General features: G+C 54.9%; 1 protein-coding gene across 1 annotated transcript in view; it reads left to right on the forward strand.

Annotated features, from left to right (window-relative positions):
* The window catches only part of MYOCD (myocardin), a 229,281-nt gene extending 207,279 nt beyond the window's left edge, over positions 1-22,002 (forward strand). Inside the window, exons 9-13 of the mRNA XM_077834102.1 lie at positions 271-424; positions 1,756-2,709; positions 9,616-9,729; positions 11,735-11,792; positions 19,273-22,002. Coding sequence (XP_077690228.1) covers positions 271-424; positions 1,756-2,709; positions 9,616-9,729; positions 11,735-11,792; positions 19,273-19,832 — 1,840 coding nt within the window. The 3' untranslated portion in view covers positions 19,833-22,002. The remainder of the gene's footprint in view (positions 1-270; positions 425-1,755; positions 2,710-9,615; positions 9,730-11,734; positions 11,793-19,272) is intronic.
* Positions 22,003-22,295: the final 293 nt, after the last annotated feature.

Consider the following 22,295-nt stretch of genomic DNA (forward strand, 5'->3'; position numbering starts at 1 on the left):
TGCTGCACTCCTTCCTGGGGCTCCCCATGCCCTGCTATAGTGTCTCCAATGTTCTTTACAGTCACCTCTAGATGGAGCATTATATACTGGGACCTTGGGGCACCCCTCTAAAGTGAAGAAGAAAGCAGCTATGATGTAGAAGTTAAATCATATTTTAGATGGGCAGAGGCTGTTCTCTGGCCATCCTTCCATAAGTAAGTCCCGTTTTCTATTAGTAAATGTGGCAAAAACTGGACACTGTTACCAAAAACCTCTCCTTTGTAATTTCAGGCAACCAAGTGAGCAAATGGTCAAAAGTTCAAACTCTTCCTCAACTCCAGTCACCAACATGCCCCTTTCCCCAGTGAAAACCACTTTTTCCGGACAGACCTGTGTTTCTTCTATCAAACCAGGCCCTCTCCCTTCCAACCTGGATGATCTGAAAGTGAGTGCAAACCTCCCATTAGTCATTCGTTAACCGTAATAGTATCTAGCGACACCGTACCTTACAATGAAAATGCTTTGAAGTCTATCAGGCATCCCAAGGTAACAGTGATGAGCTGGTTGGAACCTGAACTTGCATGTTATAGAGCAAGCGAATGCAGCAAAATATACAAGGCATGGAGAAAAGCTAAGTGCCTTTATGTTTCACAAAGTGCTTGGCTTTGTCCTGAGACAAATGATGCAGTGGTACTAGAGACCATGCTATTGCTGCTGTGCAGGAATCTCCGAGTTGCCATCAGATTGAGGCAGGTGGTCAGGGCTGTGCCAAATGTTTGCAGGAGAACCCAAAGTGGTAACTCCTTGAGGAGCTGTCTGTGGGGAACAAATCCAGGAACTTATGATTTGAAAAGCATGAGCTTTTACTGCCTGAACTTAAGGACTAGTCCTGTAGCTAGAAGCTGTTACTGAGTCACTAACTCTTATATAGACCAGCCCCAGAGGGGAAAAGGTAGGGAATAAAGACTCACGCTAGATTGATAAAAACAACAAGGAGTCCGGTGGCACCTTAAAGACTAACAGATTTATTTGGGCATAAGCTTTCGTGGGTAAAAAACCCACTTCTTCAGATGCATGGAGTGAAAATTACAGATACAGGCATAAATATTTTAATTGATGTGGGTCATTTACACACACAATTCTTTCAGGTTTTGCTACTTAAACTCAAACATGATTAAAGTCCCAGACCAGTCTCTTGTGGAATCAGGATGTGTAAAATAATCCGTATTATTCAGAGACATGAATAAGGATTAGCAAGTGGAGCATGTGTGTAATGAAGCCCTGGCTGAGTCATCTGGGAAGCCTGAACCTGAGCCATATGGATCTAAAAGCATGAGCTTCTGTTAGCTAGCTGGCCTGTTAGCTCATGACCAGTAGCAGACTCACAAACCTCTATAGGAGGGCCAGCTGCTAGCAGGGACACCAAGCCCCACTGTGTCAGCCTGCGTTCCATGAGAATTACCTCCCTAGGAGCACTGGTATCCACATTACCCATTCACAGCTCCAGCTCTCCATTTATAGCAGCTCTGGCCGCTGGAAGGAGGAATGTATTTCCTCTGCTGGGACACAATGAGGCTGTTAGGCTGTATATGGTGCTTCTAGTGACTGTGAGTAACAGTGAGGGGTGGGGCTCGGTCCCATCAGGCAGGAGGCCAGGAGAACTCTCACTGCTGGAAATATCCACAGCAGGGTGTTTCCCCACAAGTGTGTAAGGAGTATGACAGTGAGGGGAGGTGCTGGAAGTGACTGTCACTAAATGGCTGGCTCTGCTTCTAGGTGTCAGAACTGAGGCAGCAGCTCCGAATAAGAGGGCTCCCCGTATCCGGTACGAAAACGGCACTGATGGAGCGTCTGCGGCCCTTCCAGGACTGCAGTGGCAGTGTGGTGCCAAACTTCAATGAAATAACAACGGTCACCTTTCCAGTCACCCCAACAAACACGCTGTCAAGCTACCAGTCACAGCCCTCGGCCAGCATGCTATCCAGCAGCTTCTATCAGTTTGGCAGCACCAGCTCCTCCCCACCCATCTCCCCAGCATCCTCTGACCTTTCTGTCAGTGGCTCCTTACCAGACACATTCAACGATGGACCAATAACTTCTCCACAGTTTGGTCTCCAACCATCCCCTGTGCATGGCAGTGCTGAAGAAAGCCTAATGGGCAGCATGAATGGAGGGAGCATCCAGTTGGAACTGGAAGGGATCGACACAGAGAAAGACAAGATGCTGGTGGAAAAACAGAAGGTCATCAATGAACTGACGTGGAAGCTGCAACAAGAGCAGAGACAGGTGGAAGAGCTGCGGATGCAACTCCAGAAGCGAAAAAGGAACAATGGCCTGGAGGAGAAGCAGTCACCCACCCAGCATTTCTTCGGTGTTCCTATCAAGCAAGAAAACACAGTATCCAGCTGTCCATTCTCATCAAAACAAACTGCCTTGAAAGCCCAAGCAAACAGCTTGGATAAACTAAGTAACTGTGGGACACCGCAACTGCCTCACATTGTAAACAGTCTTTGCATGGAGTCAGCGGGCAAGAGCACCATCACCTCGTCCACGTTTCTAAGCCCACAGTGCTCTCCACAGCATTCTCCACTTGGGACTGCAAAGAGCCCACAGCATATCAGTCTGCCACCATCCCCTAACAGCCATTACCTTCTCTCTGTGTCCCCTGGCTCTCAGGGAGAAGGGCGCAGTGTTTCCCCACAGGCCAGCAATCGACTTCGCCCAGCAGCGGTAAGTGGGGAATGCACAAGGCTAATGCCATTCTGTCCTATCTCAATGGAGATTGCACTGGTGTTAAAGGTTGCTTTGGGGGTTGTTTATCCAAATCTCTCTGGCCTGGGAATGAGGTTGGGCACAGGCCATTCCATGAGCTCTCCAATGTGCGCTGACTCTGACAACCCTGGAACACCAGAGGAACAGCCTGTCCTGCAGCACTTCCACATCCTTGCTCCCTGTCCTGCCTGGAAGCAGGATGTGCAGCTGCCCCTAAAATGTATCACTCGGCAGCTTCGTCTCTGGCAGAATCGTAAACTGGCCCATGTGAGCACAACAGGGCCGCACAAAACAGACTGGGTTTTCCCATACAGCTCGGGCACTCACAGAACAGTCTTGGCTTGCAGCATGGGAGCCCAGGCTTAAAGCGTATGCGCAAATGGGAGTTCTCCAGGCAGAGCCAAGGGTTCTATCCCAGGAGCAAACAGGGCTAGCATGCTCAAAGTAGGGCAGTAGTGAGTGGAGTAGCATCTGCTCCGTCTCCCCTCACCAAGCTGTAGGCTGCATCTTTGTGACCCTACATAAAGCGGTGCCACAGGTCAGGAGTCCCGTGTGCTCCTCTCCAGCCTGGGCCACCTGGCCTACTGACTTCCTTGGCACCCAGGAAGAGAGCAGCAGGAGTGCCAGGGAGAGCTCATCACCCAAGAGTGTGGGTGTGCTGCACAGGGTGTGCCCAGACACAGCCACTGCTCCATGCAAGCTGCCTCCACCACACAGGCTGAGGTCAGAGTAGCTGGAAGGGCCAAATCCTGAGCACATGCAGTGACCAGCTCCAGTGAGTTTGCCAAGACCCTGTGACACTGGATGTGTTCACAGAGCTGCTCACAATCGAGGGACAGTTAGGAACAAAATGACAGGAGCAACATGGGCAGGAGCAGTACAGCACAGGAAGAGGAGGGCAGCTCTGGGAATCCGGGGGCGCAGGTAGTACAGTTGCTTCGGGGGTTGCTTACCCAAATCTAGGGGGCCCTAAGCAGGAATATTTTGGGGGGCCACCTGCATAACACATACTAAAAAAGCAAATAGGGAGGCCCTTGAGCTGCTTGGGCCCTAAGCAATTGCTTAGTCTACTTATACCCAGCGCCGGCTCTGTCAGGGGAGACTGCACACCACTGCTGACCTCCAGGGATCAGAAACCATGAGTCAGCCCCAATCCCTGAGCCGTTCACAGTGTTGATGCTGTGTGTTTGTCGTGTGTTGGTGCTCCCCTGCTATTCCCGGGGGGGGGGGGGGGTGACAATCAGTGCTGCCAGTGCCCCCAGTTGGGCCCTGCTGCAGGAGCTCTCACCCTACACTGCCCATCCCTGCCCAGCAATGAATGCTGTCCCCGCGACAGCCCCAACCCAGACTTCAGCCCCTCTCTGCTCCTCCTTTGGATCTTGCCCCTTCCAGGCTTGGGGGCTGCACAGGGTCCCCTCTCCCTGTTCCAGGCTAGGGAGCTCCAGGTGCCCCTCATCCCCCTCTGCCCTGACCCAGGCGGGAGCTGCAAAGCGGAGGGAGGGGAAGAGGAACCCTCCCTTCTCTGTTGCTCACAGGGAGAGAGGCAGGAGGGGGCGGGGCCACCCGGAGCAGCTGGGTTCTTTATCTGGCCCTCCCTTCCTGTGAGAATGGCTCTGGCTGTTGAGGGGAGAGGGAGGGGGAGCTCTGCCTGCAGCAGATCTGATTGGTTGCTCACCCCCAGAAGGTGGGCTCACCACAGATGGCTCCCGTACCAGCCAATCCTGTAACAGCAAAAACATTGCAAGAGCTGGGGGTGCTGTGGGAGTGACACGGGGAAGGGGGGCACTGTGTGTGTGACAGGTGGGGGAGGGCCACTCTGGGGGCGATGGGAAGGGATGCACTGTGGGGGTGACACAGGGCAGGGGGTGCTGAGGAGTGACTCTGGTGGGAGGGCCATTGTGGGGGTAACGCTGGCAGGGTAGGGGGCCTGTGGGGGTGACAGGTGGGGAGGAGGAAGCTGTGGGGGGTGACAAACCCAGGGAAGGGGACCCTGTGGGGGTGACAGGCAGGGGGGAGGGGGCTCTCTGTGAACCCCCCCGTTCAGGGAGGCTAACCCCCTGTCCTGCCCCATCCTCCCAAGGCCCCTCACTCTTGCCCACCAGAGCCAGAGGAGCCCCAAGCCACCCACTGTGGCCGGAGGAGCCCCAGATGGTTGGCCTGCCCTTCCCCGAGTGCTGACCTGCCCACCTGAGCCACCGCAAGTCCCTGCCCATCTGCCCAAACTGCCCTGAATGCTCTGCCTGAGCCACCCCAAGTCCTGGACAGCCAGAGGAGCTCTGAGCCCTGCTGCGTCCTGGCCCCAGGGCCGTGGCAGGAAGCACTAGCGGAGGCTTAGCCTCCCCCAGCCTCCATTACACGCCACCCATGAGGCCCCTTTGAGGGTGACAGGCAGGGGAGGGGGAAGTTGTGGCGGTGACACAGCCAGGGAGAGGGGGCCCTGTGGCTGTGGCACAAGCAGGGTGAGGGTGCGCTGTGGGGGTGACTTAGCCAGGGAGGGGGCACTCTGGGGTTGACAGGCAGGGAGGAGAGGGCACTCCAGAGGTGACACCGGCAGGGGGAGGGGGCGTTCTGGGGTGACAGGGAGGGAAGACTGGAGGATGACTCTGGGAGCAGGGCACTGGGAGTGACGGGCAGTGGGAGGGAGAAACTATGCAGGTTGCAAAGGGAGCAGGAGACTGTAGTGGGGTGACACAGGGCACAGGAGGGGGCAGTAATTTAGGTGGTGGCACAAGCAGTGGGAGATGGATACTGGAGGGGTGACACAGGCCATGGGAGTGGGGTAATATAGGAGGTGACACAGGCAGCAGGATCAGGCAATATTGTGGGGTGTCACAGGGAGCAGGGTTGTACTGTGGAGAGCAACAGAGTTGCAGCCAGGGAGCAGGTGTAATTATTGGGTTCCTCTGAACCCAAAACTCCTAGGGTGCCAGTAGCCTTCAGCAGCTAGGCCTTGTAGCCCAGCCTTGGAGGGTCCCATACCCACTCAGGCATGTGGCTAAGGGAAAGGGTTTTACTAGGATGGCAGGGAAGGGGCGAAGGTGCAAATACCCAGGTACAGAGGCTTAAACTATTACAGTTCAAACTGAGCAATAGCAGTACGTGAATGGGGCTTTTAAAGCCTCGTGCCTGGGGTGCCCTCTCCATCCAGTCTCTATTCCAGCAAATAAGCATTTGAGGGTTACCAAGCCAGGCTTCGTTCGTGACTCTCGTAGGGCCACTCTGCACTGGCTCCCTGGCCAGCTTCTGTCGCACCATATAAGGCACACACAGACCTGCACCCAGCTGTGATGTCCAGCAGTCACAGCCGGTTCCACAAACAGCTCTGTCCCCTTACCTGGCCTGGGGGAGGGTATGTGCCATGGGGCGTTGTAGTCCTCGTCTTTGTAGCTCCATTGCACAGGATTGTACCACAGGGAGCAGCACGGGGATGGCACAGGTGGCTGGGTTGTACCCTGGGGAGCAGCGGGGGGAATGGCACAGGGGGCCGGATCGTACCCTGGGGAGCAGCGGGGGGAATGGCACAGGGAGCTCGGTTGTACCCTGGGGAGCAGCAGGATCATGGCACAGGGGGCTTGGTCGTACCCTGGGGAGCAGCAGGGTCATGGCACAGGGGGCCAGGTTATACCCTGGGGAGCAGCAGGGGGAATGGCACAGGGGGCCGGGTTGTACCATGGGGAACAGCAGGATCATGGCACAGGGGGCCGGGTTTTACCCTGGGGAGCAGCAGCGGGAATGGCACAGGGGGCCGGGTCGTACCCTGGGGAGCAGCAGGGGGGAATGGCACAGGGGGCTGGGTCATACCCTGGGGAGCAGCAGGGGGAATGGCACAGGGAGCCGGTTGTGCCCTGGGGAGCAGCAGAGGGAATGGCACGGGGGGGCCAGGTCGTACCCTGGGGAGCAGCAGGGGGAATGGCACAGGGAGCCGGTTGTGCCCTGGGGAGCAGCAGAGGGAATGGCACAGGTGGCTGGGTCGTACCCTGGGGAGCAGCAGAGGGAATGGCACAGGGAGCCGGTTGTGCCCTGGGGAGCAGCAGAGGGAATGGCACAGGTGGCTGGGTCGTACCCTGGGGAGCAGCAGAGGGAATGGCACAGGTGGCTGGGTCGTACCCTGGGGAGCAGCAGGGGGAATGGCACAGGGGGCCGGGTCGTACTCTGGGGAGCAGCAGGGGGAATGGCACAGGGGGCCGGGTCGTACCCTGGGGAGCAGCAGGGGGAATGGCACAGGGGGCTGGGTCGTACCCTGGGGAGCAGCAGGGGGAATGGCACAGGGGGCCGGGTCGTACCCTGGGGAGCAGCAGGGGGAATGGCACAGGGGGCCGGGTCGTACCCTGGGGAGCAGCAGGGGGAATGTCACAGGGGGCTGGGTCGTACTCTGGGGAGCAGCAGGGGGAATGGCACAGGGGGCTGGGTCGTACTCTGGGGAGCAGCAGGGGGAATGGCACAGGGGGCCGGGTCGTACCCTGGGGAGCAGCAGGGGGAATGGCACAGGGGGCTGGGTCGTACCTTGGGGAGCAGCAGGGGGAATGGCACAGGGGGCTGGGTCGTACTCTGGGGAGCAGCAGGGGGAATGGCACAGGGGGCCGGGTCGTACTCTGGGGAGCAGCAGGGGGAATGGCACAGGGGGCCGGGTCGTACCCTGGGGAGCAGCAGGGGGAATGGCACAGGGGGCTGGGTCGTACCCTGGGGAGCAGGAGGCTCATGGCACAGGGAGCCAGGTCGTACCCTGGGGAGCATGAGGGTCATGGCACAGGGAGCAGGGGCACAATGTCATCATTTTAATTTCCAAAGTGGCCTCTAATCATCGCCTTTATTTCAGGGTCTCTTGTGTTTGCACTCAGGTCAACTCTGCATGCCCAGCTGTGTGTGTGAATTAGGAGTGTCTGACTCTCCTGAATTGCATGTGCAGATGTCAGCGTTTGGGGGCATGGAACATTTGCAAGCCCAAAATTTCTGATTGACGCCATTTGGCAGGGTAGGTGGAGAGAGGCTGGGGCTGCATATCGGGTGCCGTGGGGGGCACCTCACCCTACCTCTGCAGTTCCAGTCTCTGGCCACATTCTCCTCACGTGGCTAAAAATCAGACACCATAACCCAGGCCCACCTATAAACAATATAACCAGGGCAGCTCTTCTGTCTTCTCAGCTCCCTGTCCCACAGCAACCCCCTCCTCTGCCCTGATGTGAGCGAGGCCATTGGGAAGGTTCTGAGCCTAACTGTGCTTGGCGTGAGTCCTTCCCAGCTGGAGCTGCCTCTCAGATCTCCAACTGGGAAGTCACACTAGTGCTGGGGGTCCTCACCTGAGGAGGGCGTGTATGACAGAGCAGCATTAATGACCTGTGCTCTCTGTGAGATGGATCTGAGCCATTCCTCTTGGTTCCCATTCGGGGTGTTGATGGGTCACTGAGAATCCTGGTGAAGAAGGAGCTCCAGCTGCTGCTGCTGGGATATGTGTGCATCACTCCCACACTAATCAACACTCCCAGAAATAACACTGCCTGCCACAGTCATGCTGCACCTTGCCATGATAACACCATGGGAACAGGGGAGACAGAGCCAGCCAGCAGGGACAGAGCAGTCTTGGAGCAAAGTAGAAGGAAAGGGAAAGGAATTTGTTATCTGCAGGGAGGGGGTTGGTAGCTAATCTTTTCACAGATTCATAGACTTTAAGGCCGGAAGGGACCGTTCTGATGTTGTCTGGCCTGCTGCATAACAGGCTGCATGCAGAATGCTACTCAGTCACATTCATTGGCAAGAACCCAGAACAAAATGAGCAGGTGTTCTAGCAAGTTTCCCTCAGAACCTCTACCAAGAAACTCCTCTTTGAGTTGCAAGATTCCTGCTAGGCCAGTGTGTGAGCCCCTTCTAAGCAGAAGACACCACTGGTTCTGTAAATGCTCTGCGTCTGTTTTCTGAAGTGGTGAAATGGGTGGGATTAGAAAAACTGCAGGATAAAACCTGTGCAACTCATTCCCTTATGGCTTAATCCGGCCTCACAGTATTCTTCTCACCACTTACTTAGGGCGAGTAATTGGGACATTTAAAACAGAAACAGTTTTTCCACGAACATCAGAAGTGAAGGGCAGGAGATTTCAGGCTGAGGGGGATCTAGTATGACAGTTTTGCAAGGATGCCCTAACCCATGTAAACCAGATCTTCAGAGAAGGTCCAGAGAATTGACCCACTGTGCCTCTAGAGACCCTTTGACAAGGGGCAGTAGAGATGAGTGCTGGGGTTACTGCATTTCCTAGCTGGAGCATTGTCCAGTGATTCAGACAATTGAGTCATACAGTGGAATTCGGGTTGGGTGTCAACAAACAAGCATTGCACTGATTAGCATAAGACCTGGTCAGGATCAGCTAGGGCTGCTGTAAGAAGGGAGATAAGGCCAGAAGAGGTGGGTTCATGCACCAGTAACGCGGTATCTTTGGGACCTTGCTGTCTATGTTTGGCCAATATTTTTCACCAGCATATTATTTTGCCTGGTTTTGCTCTTCCTCTTGTTCTGGTGTAGGAATGTTCAGAGCTGAGCTGAACGGAGGTGCTGAAAGACAAACTGCTCAGGGTCACCTCATGTTAAAATGCACAGGAACTGTGCATACAGACAGACCTGAATGATTTCCTCATAGCTAGGGGAACTCATAACTAGTCTCCTGAATCCATCTGTCCTGTCCCCAGGCTTGATTCTTCCCTCACTTAGTCTGGTTTGGCCCTGGTGTAATACCATTGACTCCAGTGGAGTTACTTCTGGTTTACACTGGGGTGAGAGGCGGCTTGGGCCCCAAATAAAGGTAGCAAGAAAGGCAGAGAGGAGTATAACCTTTTGCCTGTGGATTGATTACATTTCCCTATATTTCCCCCACGCAGATGACTACGCAGGCAGGTCAAAAGTTTTCTATTCCATCCCCAAGTTTTTGTAAGTCAAGCCCAGCCCTCTCGGAGGTAAAGCAGCCTCCATCCTATGCGGATGCAGTGAAGCAGGTAACTGCATGGTTTTTATTTTCTACAGGAATAGGTTTTACCATTTTGATCTTGTTCTATTTTGATTGAGTTTTATGGAAGTAGCAGCTGTGGCGATTACAGCACATCGCCTGGTCTGTGAGTGAAGCAGGCACATTGGATGTGTACGAGAAATAGCTTGAACTGACATTTTAGGCCTAAGTGCACAAAAGGCATTAGGTGCCTAGAAGATCACTGTGATCCACAAAGCCTGAGTTGGGTGCCCAGGCTCCCTGTCCATTGAATGGGAAGAGTGAGGCACCTTAGACTGCAATCCACAAAAGCCAGCACACTAGGCATGAGCTAGCCAACGGGAGAGGCCAGTGACAGGGGTACATGGTCAGAGGTAGGTGCAAATGCTCTCTTGGCACTCAGGGCCTGTGCTGTCAGCAAGAATCCCAGAGGGAAGGAGAACAATGATAACCCCAGAACTGTCAGCCTAGCGGTTAGGGGTCTTACCAGGGATGTGGAAAGCTTTCCCCACCCCGGTTCAAGTCCTACTGCTACCTGAAGGGGGTATTCTTTTGTGTGAGCTCACCTGAGGCCCCGGCCGGTAGAGGTGGGTAGCCTCTGAGTGTGCCTGTCAGACAGGGTCCCGCATGTGACTTAGGCGGCCAAGCACCGCTCTTCCCCCAGTTTGTGCATTTGCTCCGGGGCATAGGTGGGATGCCCACAGGGGGCCAGGTGCACATGCCCAGCGACAGGAACACAGGCACTAGGGAACTTTTACTGCAAACTATTAGGCGCTGAGTAACCTTAGGCACCTATGGGAGCAGCTGGAGTTTTGTGCATTGCAGTGCTCCAGAAACTGGGCCTTAGCTGCCTAACCCCTGTTGTGCATCCAGGCGTTAGCTGCTAAACAATTGTCTCAGTGTGACAGAAAAGCATCAGACTTGATTTGACTTGAATACTGTGCTGGTGAAGGTGCTAGGCTGACAGCTCTGCAGACTGATGCCCTGGTCAAGCAGAGCAGAAGGGGCTAGTGATACGGAGAGCTCCAGTTTTTGGTGCCCAAGTTGAGACACCTCAAATGGATGTGAGCTCCAAGCGGGTGGGGGCACTCAACACTGTTTGAAAACTTGGCCCCTTTGAAGTGTCCCGACTTGGGCATACCAAATCACTAGTCACTTTGGAAAATCTTGGCTCCTGTAGTTAGACCCAGAGCAAGTACAAGTTTGGCCTGCTCTGCCCCCTGCAAGAGTGCCTCAGCCTTGTGCCTGAGGTGGAGGGGGTAGCTCAGTTTCCGTAGTCCGTTTCATCCCTGGCATCTCATGAGACTGCAATCAGGGTGCCACTTAGTGCCAGCTGTGATGATGGATAGCAGTTCCATTGGTAACTAGACTGAGACCACCAAACTCATCCTACGTGGGCCATTGGATAGCACTAAGTATTGGCATATAATGGCTGGGGGACAAGGAGTCATTTTGTATTTAAATAAAAAAAAACAACAAGGAAAGTGCATTTCATCAGCAAGGCTCAGCTGGACAGCAGGGGGATGAAGGCATGGGGGAGCAGGCATCTTCTGGGGCAAGCACTGAGTGTGCTGGGCACAAGAGTCCCAAGGAGACTGTGTGCACCCAACTTGGTCCTCAGGCTCCTGAAGCCCAGCTGCAAAGCAGAGGCTGATTTAAATGGTTGTAATAGATGGCTGTGCAGCGACTATGGAGCCTATGAGCTCAGTTCTACCTGCAGGGAGGGGACAGAGACCAGCTCGTTGCTCACTAGCCACAGCAAATTAGGAAATCGGGAGCCAAGCACATCCACACTGCATGGAGAGTCCTCTTGGTCCCAGGGATTCCCTTTGTCTTCCCTGTCTCTGGATGCCAATCCCGGTCACACGTTGGGGTTTCAGCATACTCTTCAGCATAGCATGGGATCTCACCTTTCCAGCACTCTAGGACTAGCAAAGCTGCATCTTGTGCTCTGGCCCCTGGCCTGAGAAACCGCTTCTAACCCCCTGCTCTCCTCTTGTGGTGTTTTGCTGCAGCAGATGACTCGAAGTCAGCAAATGGACGAGCTCCTGGATGTGCTGATTGAGAGTGGAGGTAGGCAGAGATTTGATACCTTACGCACAGTGCCCTTGCTGGAAAAGCATGCTCAGCGCCGTGGTAACCGTGAGAGCCCCATTGGAGCAGCCTCTTTGAGGCTGACATCTTGCATTGGCTTTCCCTGAGGAAGGAATGGCTGAGGCTGGTTTTAAAGCTTTGTTTTCCATTACACAAGTGGAGCAGTGCTTTGGAGGCACCCTGCACATGTCCACCACTGCTGGGGAGCTTTGCTTTTAACAAATCCTCATGTACATTACTGTAACCACTTTCCTGTGGAGAGCTTGTCCTGTGGTTATCAGCCATACCCATTCCCTAGAGAGAGAGCACCGCCCGCGCCCATTCCCTAGAGAGAGAGCACCGCCCACGCCCATTCCCTAGAGAGAGAGCACCGCCCGCATCCGTTCCCTAGAGAGAGAGCACCGCCCATGCCCATTCCCTAGAGAGAGAGCACCGCCCATGCCCATTCCCTAGAGAGAGAGCACCGCCCGCACCCGTTCCCTAGAGAGAGAGCACCACCCACGCCCATTCCCTAGAGAGAGAGCACCACCCACGCCCATTCCCTAGAGAGAGAGCACCGCCCACGCCCGTTCCCTAGAGAGAGAGCACCACCCACGCCCGTTCCCTAGAGAGAGAGCACCGCCCACGCCCGTTCCCTAGAGAGAGAGCACCGCCCACGCCCATTCTCTAGAGAGAGAGCACCGCCTGCGCCCGTTCCCTAGAGAGAGTGCACCACCCACGCCCGTTCTCTAGAGAGCACGACCCACGCCTGTTCCCTAGAGAGAGAACACCGCCCGCACCCGTTCCCTAGAGAGAGAGCACCGCCCGCATCCGTTCCCTAGAGAGAGCACTGCCCATGCCCGTTCCCTAGAGAGAAAGCACCGCCCGCACCCGTTCCCTAGAGAGGAAGCACCGCCTGCATGCGTTCCTAGAGAGGAAGCACCGCCCGCACCCATTCCCTAGAGAGAAAGCACCGCCCGCATCCGTTCTCTAGAGAGAGAGCACTGCCTGCACCCGTTCCCTACAGAGAGATCACCGCCCTTGCCCATTCCCTAGAGAGAGAGCACCGCCTGTGCTCGTTCCCTTGAGAGAGAGCACCACCCACACCCATTCCCTAGAGAGCACCACCCACGCCTGTTCCCTAGAGAGAGAGCACCACCCACGCCCGTTCCCTAGAGAGAGAGCACCGCCCACGCCCGTTCCCTAGAGAGAGAGCACCGCCCACGCCCATTCTCTAGAGAGAGAGCACCGCCTGCGCCCGTTCCCTAGAGAGAGTGCACCACCCACGCCCGTTCTCTAGAGAGCACGACCCACGCCTGTTCCCTAGAGAGAGAACACCGCCCGCACCCGTTCCCTAGAGAGAGAGCACCGCCCGCATCCGTTCCCTAGAGAGAGCACTGCCCATGCCCGTTCCCTAGAGAGAAAGCACCGCCCGCACCCGTTCCCTAGAGAGGAAGCACCGCCTGCATGCGTTCCTAGAGAGGAAGCACCGCCCGCACCCATTCCCTAGAGAGAAAGCACCGCCCGCATCCGTTCTCTAGAGAGAGAGCACTGCCTGCACCCGTTCCCTACAGAGAGATCACCGCCCTTGCCCATTCCCTAGAGAGAGAGCACCGCCTGTGCTCGTTCCCTTGAGAGAGAGCACCACCCACACCCATTCCCTAGAGAGCACCACCCACGCCTGTTCCCTAGAGAGAGAGAGCACCGCCCGCACCCGTTCCCTAGAGAGAGATTACCGCCCACACCCGTTCCCTAGAGACAGAGCACCGCCCACACCCGTTCCCTAGAGAGAAAGCACCGCCCACACCCGTTCCCGAGAGACAGAGCACCGCCCATGCCCGTTCCCTAGAGAGAGAGCACCGCCCTTGCCCGTTCCCTAGAGAGAGAGCACCGCCCACACCCGTTCCCTAGAGAGAGAGCACCGCCCACACCCGTTCCCTAGAGAGAGAGCACCGCCCACACCCGTTCCCTAGAGAGAGAGCACCGCCCGCATCCGTTCCCTACAGAGAAAGCACCGCCCGCGCCCGTTCCCTAGAGAGAGAGCACCGCCCGCATCCGTTCCCTAGAGAGAAAGCACCGCCCGCATCCGTTCCCTAGAGAGAGAGCACCGCCCGCGCCCGTTCCCTAGAGAGAGAGCACCGCCCACACCCGTTCCCTAGAGAGAAAGCACCGCCCATGCCCGTTCCCTAGAGAGAAAGCACCGCCCATGCCCGTTCCCTAGAGAGAGAGCACCGCCCGCATCCGTTCCCTACAGAGAAAGCACCGCCCGCGCCCGTTCCCTAGAGAGAGAGCACCGCCCGCGCCCGTTCCCTAGAGAGAGAGCACCGCCCATGCCCGTTCCCTAGAGAGAGAGCACCGCCCGCGCCCGTTTCCCTAGAGAGAAAGCACCACCCACACCCGTTCCCTAGAGAGAAAGCACCGCCCGCATCCGTTCCCTAGAGAGAAAGCACCGCCCGCATCCGTTCCCTAGAGAGAAAGCACCGCCCGCATCCGTTCCCTAGAGAGAAAGCACCGCCCTTGCCCGTTCCCTAGAGAGAGATTACCGCCCACACCCGTTCCCTAGAGAGAAAGCACCGCCCATGCCCGTTCCCTAGAGAGAGAGCACCGCCCTTGCCCGTTCCCTAGAGAGAGAGCACCGCCCGCACCCGTTCCCTAGAGAGAGAGCACCGCCCATGCCCGTTTCCCTACAGAGAAAGCACCGCCCGCGCCCGTTCCCTAGAGAGAAAGCACCGCCCGCATCCGTTCCCTAGAGAGAAAGCACCGCCCGCATCCGTTCCCTAGAGAGAAAGCACCGCCCTTGCCCGTTCCCTAGAGAGAGATTACCGCCCACACCCGTTCCCTAGAGAGAAAGCACCGCCCATGCCCGTTCCCTAGAGAGAGAGCACCGCCCTTGCCCATTCCTTAGAGAGAGAGCACCGCCCACGCCCATTCCCTAGAGAGAGAGCACCGCCCTTGCCCGTTCCCTAGAGAGAGATTACTGCCCACACCCGTTCCCTAGAGAGAGAGCACCGCCCTTGCCCGTTCCCTAGAGAGAGAGCACCGCCCACACCCGTTCTCTAGAGAGAAAGCCCCGCCCGCATCCGTTCCCTAGAGAGAAAGCACCGCCCGCATCCGTTCCCTAGAGAGAGAGCACCGCCCACGCCCGTTCCCTAGAGAGAGAGCACCGCCCGCATCCGTTTCCCTAGAGAGAAAGCACCGCCCGCATCCGTTCCCTAGAGAGAAAGCACCGCCCGCATCCGTTCCCTAGAGAGAAAGCACCGCCTGCATCCGTTCCCTAGAGAGAGAGCACCGCCCACGCCCATTCCCTAGAGAGAGAGCACCGCCCACGCCCATTCCCTAGAGAGAGAGCACCGCCCGCACCCGTTCCCTAGAGAGAGAGCACCGCCCTTGCCCGTTCCCTAGAGAGAGAGCACCGCCTGCACCCGTTCCCTAGAGAGAGAGCACCGCCCACACCCGTTCCCTAGAGAGAGAGCACCGCCCGCATCCGTTCCCTACAGAGAAAGCACCGCCCGCGCCCGTTCCCTAGAGAGAGAGCACCGCCCATGCCCGTTCCCTAGAGAAAGAGCACCGCCCGCACCCGTTTCCCTAGAGAGAAAGCACCGCCCACACCCGTTCCCTAGAGAGAAAGCACCACCCGCATCCGTTCCCTAGAGAGAAAGCACCGCCCGCATCCGTTCCCTAGAGAGAAAGCTCCGCCCGCATCCGTTCCCTAGAGAGAGAGCACTGCCTGCACCCGTTCCCTACAGAGAGATCACCGCCCTTGCCCATTCCCTAGAGAGAGAGCACCGCCTGTGCTCGTTCCCTTGAGAGAGAGCACCACCCACACCCATTCCCTAGAGAGCACCACCCACGCCTGTTCCCTAGAGAGAGAGAGCAGCGCCCGCACCCGTTCCCTAGAGAGAGATTACCGCCCACACCCGTTCCCTAGAGAGAGAGCACCGCCCACACCCGTTCCCTAGAGAGAAAGCACCGCCCACACCCGTTCCCGAGAGAGAGAGCACCGCCCATGCCCGTTCCCTAGAGAGAGAGCACCGCCCACTCCCGTTCCCTAGAGAGAGAGCACCGCCCACACCCGTTCCCTAGAGAGAGAGCACCGCCCGCATCCGTTCCCTACAGAGAAAGCACCGCCCGCGCCCGTTCCCTAGAGAGAGAGCACCGCCCGCGCCCGTTCCCTAGAGAGAGAGCACCGCCCGCGCCCGTTCCCTAGAGAGAGAGCACCGCCCGCGCCCGTTTCCCTAGAGAGAAAGCACCACCCACACCCGTTCCCTAGAGAGAAAGCACCGCCCGCATCCGTTCCCTAGAGAGAAAGCACCGCCCGCATCCGTTCCCTAGAGAGAAAGCACCGCCCTTGCCCGTTCCCTAGAGAGAGATTACCGCCCACACCCGTTCCCTAGAGAGAAAGCACCGCCCATGCCCGTTCCCTAGAGAGAGAGCACCGCCCTTGCCCGTTCCCTAGAGAGAGAGCACCGCCCACGCCCATTCCCTAGAGAGAGAGCACCGCCCTTGCCCGTTCCCTACAGAGAAAGCACCGCCCGCGCCCGTTCCCTAGAGAGAGACAACCGCCCGCGCCCGTTCCCTAGAGAGAGAGCACTGCCCTTGCCCGTTCTCTAGAGAGAGAGCACCGCCCACACCCGTTCCCTAGAGAGAGAGCACCGCCCGCGCCCGTTCCCTAGAGAGAAAGCACCGCCCGCATCCGTTCCCTAGAGAGAAAGCACCGCCCTTGCCCGTTCCCTAGAGAGAGATTACCGCCCACACCCGTTCCCTAGAGAGAAAGCACCGCCCATGCCCGTTCCCTAGAGAGAGAGCACCGCCCTTGCCCGTTCCTTAGAGAGAGAGCACCGCCCACGCCCATTCCCTAGAGAGAGAGCACCGCCCTTGCCCGTTCCCTAGAGAGAGAGCACCGCCCGCACCCGTTCCCTAGAGAGAGAGCACCGCCCGCGACCGTTCCCTAGAGAGAGAGCACCGCCCGCGCCCGTTTCCTAGAGAGAGAGCACTGCCCTTGCCCGTTCTCTAGAGAGAGAGCACCGCCCACACCCGTTCCCTAGAGAGAGAGCACCGCCCGCGCCCGTTCCCTAGAGACAGAGCACTGCCTGTGACCGTTCCCTAGAGAGAGAGCACCGCCCTTGCCCGTTCCCTAGAGAGAGAGCACCGCCCGTGACCGTTCCCTAGAGACAGAGCACTGCCTGTGACCGTTCCCTAGAGACAGAGCACTGCCTGTGACCGTTCCCTAGAGAGAGAGCACCGCCCGCGCCCGTTCCCTAGAGAGCTCTGTCTGTGCCCATTCCCCACAGAGAACAATGATCCTGTGATGCTTTCTCAGGGGGGCCCAGAGCTGTTAGTCACTGTGTGACCCCTCTGCTCCAGCTAGAGAGAGATTTGCTGGTGCTGAGTTGCTACCCATGCCAAACAAACTTCTCGGGGCTCTGTCAGCCCTTACTTTGCCTTACAGGTAACACTTGTGCACTGCAGTTCCTGAGCCCCCTCAGAAACCATTCCCCTGGAGCACCCAGCCCCTGCCATTGGCGACTCACAGAAATTATCTTGCTATCTCCAACTAAGAATTCACACTTTGCTTAGTATTACAGCCCAGAGGTCTTCATATGATCTAACAGAGAGGTTTATTAAGAAAGATCGAGATTTCAATGATATAAAGAAGGGTAATGGAACCCAGAAATGGTTACAAATAAAACAGAGTGTAACACACTTCTAAGAGACAAACATAACTTTAGCAGGTGAAAATCTTGGTCTCAGATAAGCAGCTTACCTAAAGCAACCTCTCAGCATCACCAGCCACCAGGGCCAGGATCCAGCTTTCATGGATACAAAAAGTGCTGTCCTATTTGCTCAACAAAGGGGGACACCCTTCTTACAGTCCAGTAAGCCTTGGCACTGTATCCTTTGGAAGTGTGCCCCTGGATAAAGGTCTTCTCCGCTGCTGTTTCCTCTCCCGGGAGCTGAAGCCATGCAGCTTTCTTAGCCTATTAACATGTTCGTCCCTTTTGCCTCCGATGCAAATGTAATTCCCATTGACTTAGGCTTGCTTTACATCTGAGACCTATGCAGCCAGGTAAAGTAACATTCCTTTGTCTGTGTTGATAACCTCTGTTATCAGCCCTGCCCAGTTACCTAGTGTAAACCTATTTTTAGCACATACATACAACTTCTTGAAGAACACCTGTACAGACATCTCATGATGCTTATGCTGACCAGTAGAATATAAGCTTTCATTTGATACCTCATATGACAGTCTTTAGAGATAAATACTATGCCAGCCATGTGCTGGTTACAATGACTCTGTCGGGCCTGGCAGGTATTGCTGACACAGAGCAGTGAACCACTAATGGCTTTTGAGTCACACAGTGCCCATTCCCCACACTCATTTACCACGGCCATGTCTAGGCCAAGCATTGCCTAGGCACATCCCTTTGGGGAACACTAATTATGCCCCTTGCCCACACATACGAGCTACGAAGATGCATTATCTGCTCTGATGATGGCCTACAGGGCCATTGTCTGTACCCTGTCCATATGCCAGTGCCTATTGAGAAAGCATCATTGATGCTTAGCTGTCAGTTGGCTTCCATACTAGGTAATCAAACTTTAAAAGCATCTCCTGTCACTCGCTCCTTAGATGGGTTGGCTCCGTGTTCTCGGGCATTGCTGATTATAGCGTTCCATGAGTAGGCCTTGTGGTGACTTTGGAAGCTGAGCAGTTGAGGGCTGGTACTTGCAGAGCCCTGTATGACATGGACAAACCAGGCCATTCTGGGGTGATTTGACAAGAAAGCCAAGGACCCAGGTGTCCTGTTTACAAAGGGTCAGAGCAACATTCTGATCCTGAGTCACCCCGAGCCTGAGAGTCAGTTGGGCCATCCACTCAGTGCCGCACTTTCCCCACATACCCTGGGCTGGCTCTCCTTTCACCAGTGAGACCATGCTGATCCGTGTCAGTAGCAACAGTCCCAGTGCACTCTCTGTCCCAGCACGGCCGAGAGCTAACTGGGTCTCTTAGCAGAGGGTTGTTGCAAGGAGGCAGTTGAAGGAGGACAGTGTGATGGGTTTTCAGATGTCTCTGGGGAACTCCTCCCATGCACAGCGGCATGTATTGGAAAATCAAACTCATGGGCAGTATAGGCTGGCATCCTTGGCGGCAGCATGACTGCAGATAAGAGGATAAATAGTACAGGGCTAAGCCAGGAAGAGCCTTGCAACTGAAGACAGTTTGTGTTTGATAAGCTGGAGAAAAGGGAGCTGGTGGATGGATGTGAAGTGTGTGGGGGGGGTAAATGGTGCAGGGAGGAAGGAGGTCTTGTTGGAAGATGTCCGTTTTTGCACTGATAAGGTTGGGGGAACCGTGAGAGGAATAAAACGGTGGGGTAGGCTCTGAGGGAAAGCAGGTAGTCAAAGCATGTGGCCAGTGCAAATGGCTCAGGCTGTTACATGGCGTGGGTCTAATCTCTCCATTTCCTTTTGCAAACAGAAATGCCAGCCATTGCCAAAGAAGATCGTTCCTGCCTCCAAAAAGTACCTCAGATAACGGTGTCTTCAGGGAACACCAGCACTTCACTTCCAAAGGCCTCTGCTCCGTTTGAACATGTTTCCTCAGCCCAACTCTCATTTGACCACTGCACAGGCAGCAATGACACTCACCTTGAAGTCTTATTAAATTCCCAGAGTCCCCTGGGAAAGGTCAGCGAGATCCCCCTCCTGAAAATGGGCGGTGAGGAGTCTCACTTTGAAGGGCTGATGGATGGGTTTTCCAGCAAAGTTGCAGATGAACTTCTGACATCTCAGGAGATTCCTCTCTCGCCCATGGAGACCCAGCTGTCACCCTCCTCTGCTGAAGGCTCCGGTTTACAAATGAGTTTCACTGAATCGCCCTGGGAAACGATGGAATGGCTGGATCTTACCCCACCTAGCTCAGCCACTGGCTTTGGCTCTTTCACCACCACCGGGCCCAGCCTCTTCAATATAGATTTCCTAGATGTTACTGATCTCAGCTTAAACACCACCATGGACCTTCACTTACAGCAGTGGTGAAAGGTGGGGGCACTACAGATGGGAATGTACAGCAAAAGCAGCCAACCACAAGTCCTTTCATTAAACAACAGAACCAACAGGAACTGAGTCCTGGCCCAAAGGGCTAATGTGCGAACCAGTCAGGGGAAACTGGATTTTTCCCAATACATAATTCCTGTCCTTTTTCAGTGACTAAGAATTGTCAGCACAATGACACTGAGCCTTTATGTTTCACACCTATGTGGCTATTGATGCCTTTTAAAAATTAGACTTCTCTAAAACATTTTTTTATACTTTTTCAGTTTTAGCAGCCATTCACATGAGAACTGGAGTAGCTCGTGACATATTGTGTGGAAAAGAGACCTCACCTGGGAGGAAGCATGAAAGCATCCAGAACAGGGTCCAAGGCATTGCTACCGAAAGCTGCCTCATCTCCTTTAAGAAATACTGCACGGCACATCTTAGCCATGGAGAAAGGCCCAGTTTGGTCAGAAGTATTGTGGGTAGCTAGTGCCATGCTGTCTGCCCACCACAGTGACAAAACACACTGCACTGTACAGCCAGGTCCACCTCGCTCTGCTTCCAGTCTCCATTCCAATTAGTCATTGATCAAAAATGGTTTTGAAGCAAAGTCCCCATAGCACAGACAGCTGCTGTCCAGTCAAGGGCAGAGAGTTGTGCCATGTCAGAGATGTGCCAGAACTCATGTGAGCACATCTCATATGGTCACTTTTAGTGAGTGAAAGCCAAGGCGTGTTCCATGCTGCACAGTTACATTTTATAATTTGACCTCAAAGAAGCCCACACCACAGATGTCCTGATACCTGACTCCAGCTGCTCAGGTTGCTCATAGAACTACTGAAAGAACCTGATGCACTGACAGAGCTGTCAGTTTCCTACTAATGTGGTATAAGTAACTGGTGTGGTATAAATATGTCTCCAGCAGGGGACAAGGAGAATGTTGAACCAGGAAGTAAACAAACAGAAGCTCTGGGGGGAATCCCTTGCACTTTTCTCTGCAGTATAAGAAACCTGAGGATGAACCTCTCCTCAACCCTGAACTTGCAGGGAACCCTGAGGGTGGGGGAGAGCCACAGAAATTCAATTGCAATAAATAGCCCCTCCTGTGTGTTCCCCAAGAAATGCAATGGGTCAGAACAGGCCCTTAATTGTGGCTGGAGTTTGTGTGACCATCTGCTTGTGTAGTCTATGCTCCCTATGCCAGCCCTCCTCCCTGCCATCCCTCTCCCCTTCGCGCCTCTCTCCCTCCATTTTCTGAGTTTACTGCTGCCCCACCAGTTGCTCTGCTCAGAGCAAGGTCATCCAGAGAACAGCTGTGAATCCACAAGGCTAGAGGAGCTCGTTCTTCCCAGTTCATCAGAGATGGATGCTTTGCTGCAGCACTGGCTGCAGTAGGAAACCACCTGCCTTTCTCCTCTGGTGCAATATTGTTCACTGGGGTTCCCGGTGACAAACGGCCATCTTGTCACCATTTGGCTTCCACCAAAGAATCTGATGTCTACTGTTTTAGGGATGCATCTACATTTTTAGGAATTACCTGTCAGCTGTTTTGCAAAAGAAAATATTGTTGCTGACAAAGATTGTTAAAATATTTACAGCCCGCGTGTATTTAATATTTGTGTTACTGGAAGGGCAGCACACTGGCCATGCAGTCATTTGGGGAAGAGCCCAGTGCAAAGGGACTGTGGTGGGGGGACACTCCCATGTGGGCAACTTGCTGAAGATTTGTTAGAGCCTGAGGAGGAGTCTCTGCAACCCTCTTTGGCCTCAGTTGATGAGGTATTATGTTGTTGCATGTTGTATAAAGAACATGTTAGTAGCTTTTTAAAGTCACTATTTAAAGCACCACTTTTCTATTGTACAAATGTTCACCAGACACTGGTAGCTAGAACAATCACAAGTTGCAATTTGTTAAAAGAATTTCTTTTTTTATAAGTGAGCGATTTTAGAAACCATTCCATGGTGAATTTTAATAGCACTTGAATCCAGACTAGTTTAGCTGCTGCACTGCCTAAATGTACAGGGCTTCCCAGGTAGTTTTCTCCTCTCGACAAATGTATTTCCTTATTTAAAGTGATGCTGTCAACTTAAAACTTATAAACAGACACGTTTCCTCAGCTATGTTACCAACAACACCTTCATTATTAAATACCCTCTTGTCTTGTCACTCTCTCTGCTCTCAGATTGCTGCTTCATTTTGCTCAGCTGGGACAAGGACAGCCACTGAATTCAGTGTTCAGTTTGTGACAGGTTCCCCCTGGGGTGCCACCTGGAACTGAGGTACCACTAAGCCCCTTGACCCACCAGCCTGGGCTCTCTCTCACACTGTGCTGTGGTCACAAGCTGCAAAGCCCTCCAGCCTGCACTTTCATCAGCATTCACACACATAGGGACACACCCAGCTGCAGTTACACACAGGCTCTCTAACCACCAGCTTCCCAGCCTAGGACCCCAGAGCAGTAC

The sequence above is a fragment of the Eretmochelys imbricata genome, chromosome 14, assembly GCF_965152235.1.
Source record: "Eretmochelys imbricata isolate rEreImb1 chromosome 14, rEreImb1.hap1, whole genome shotgun sequence".
NCBI classification, from domain to species: domain Eukaryota; kingdom Metazoa; phylum Chordata; order Testudines; family Cheloniidae; genus Eretmochelys; species Eretmochelys imbricata.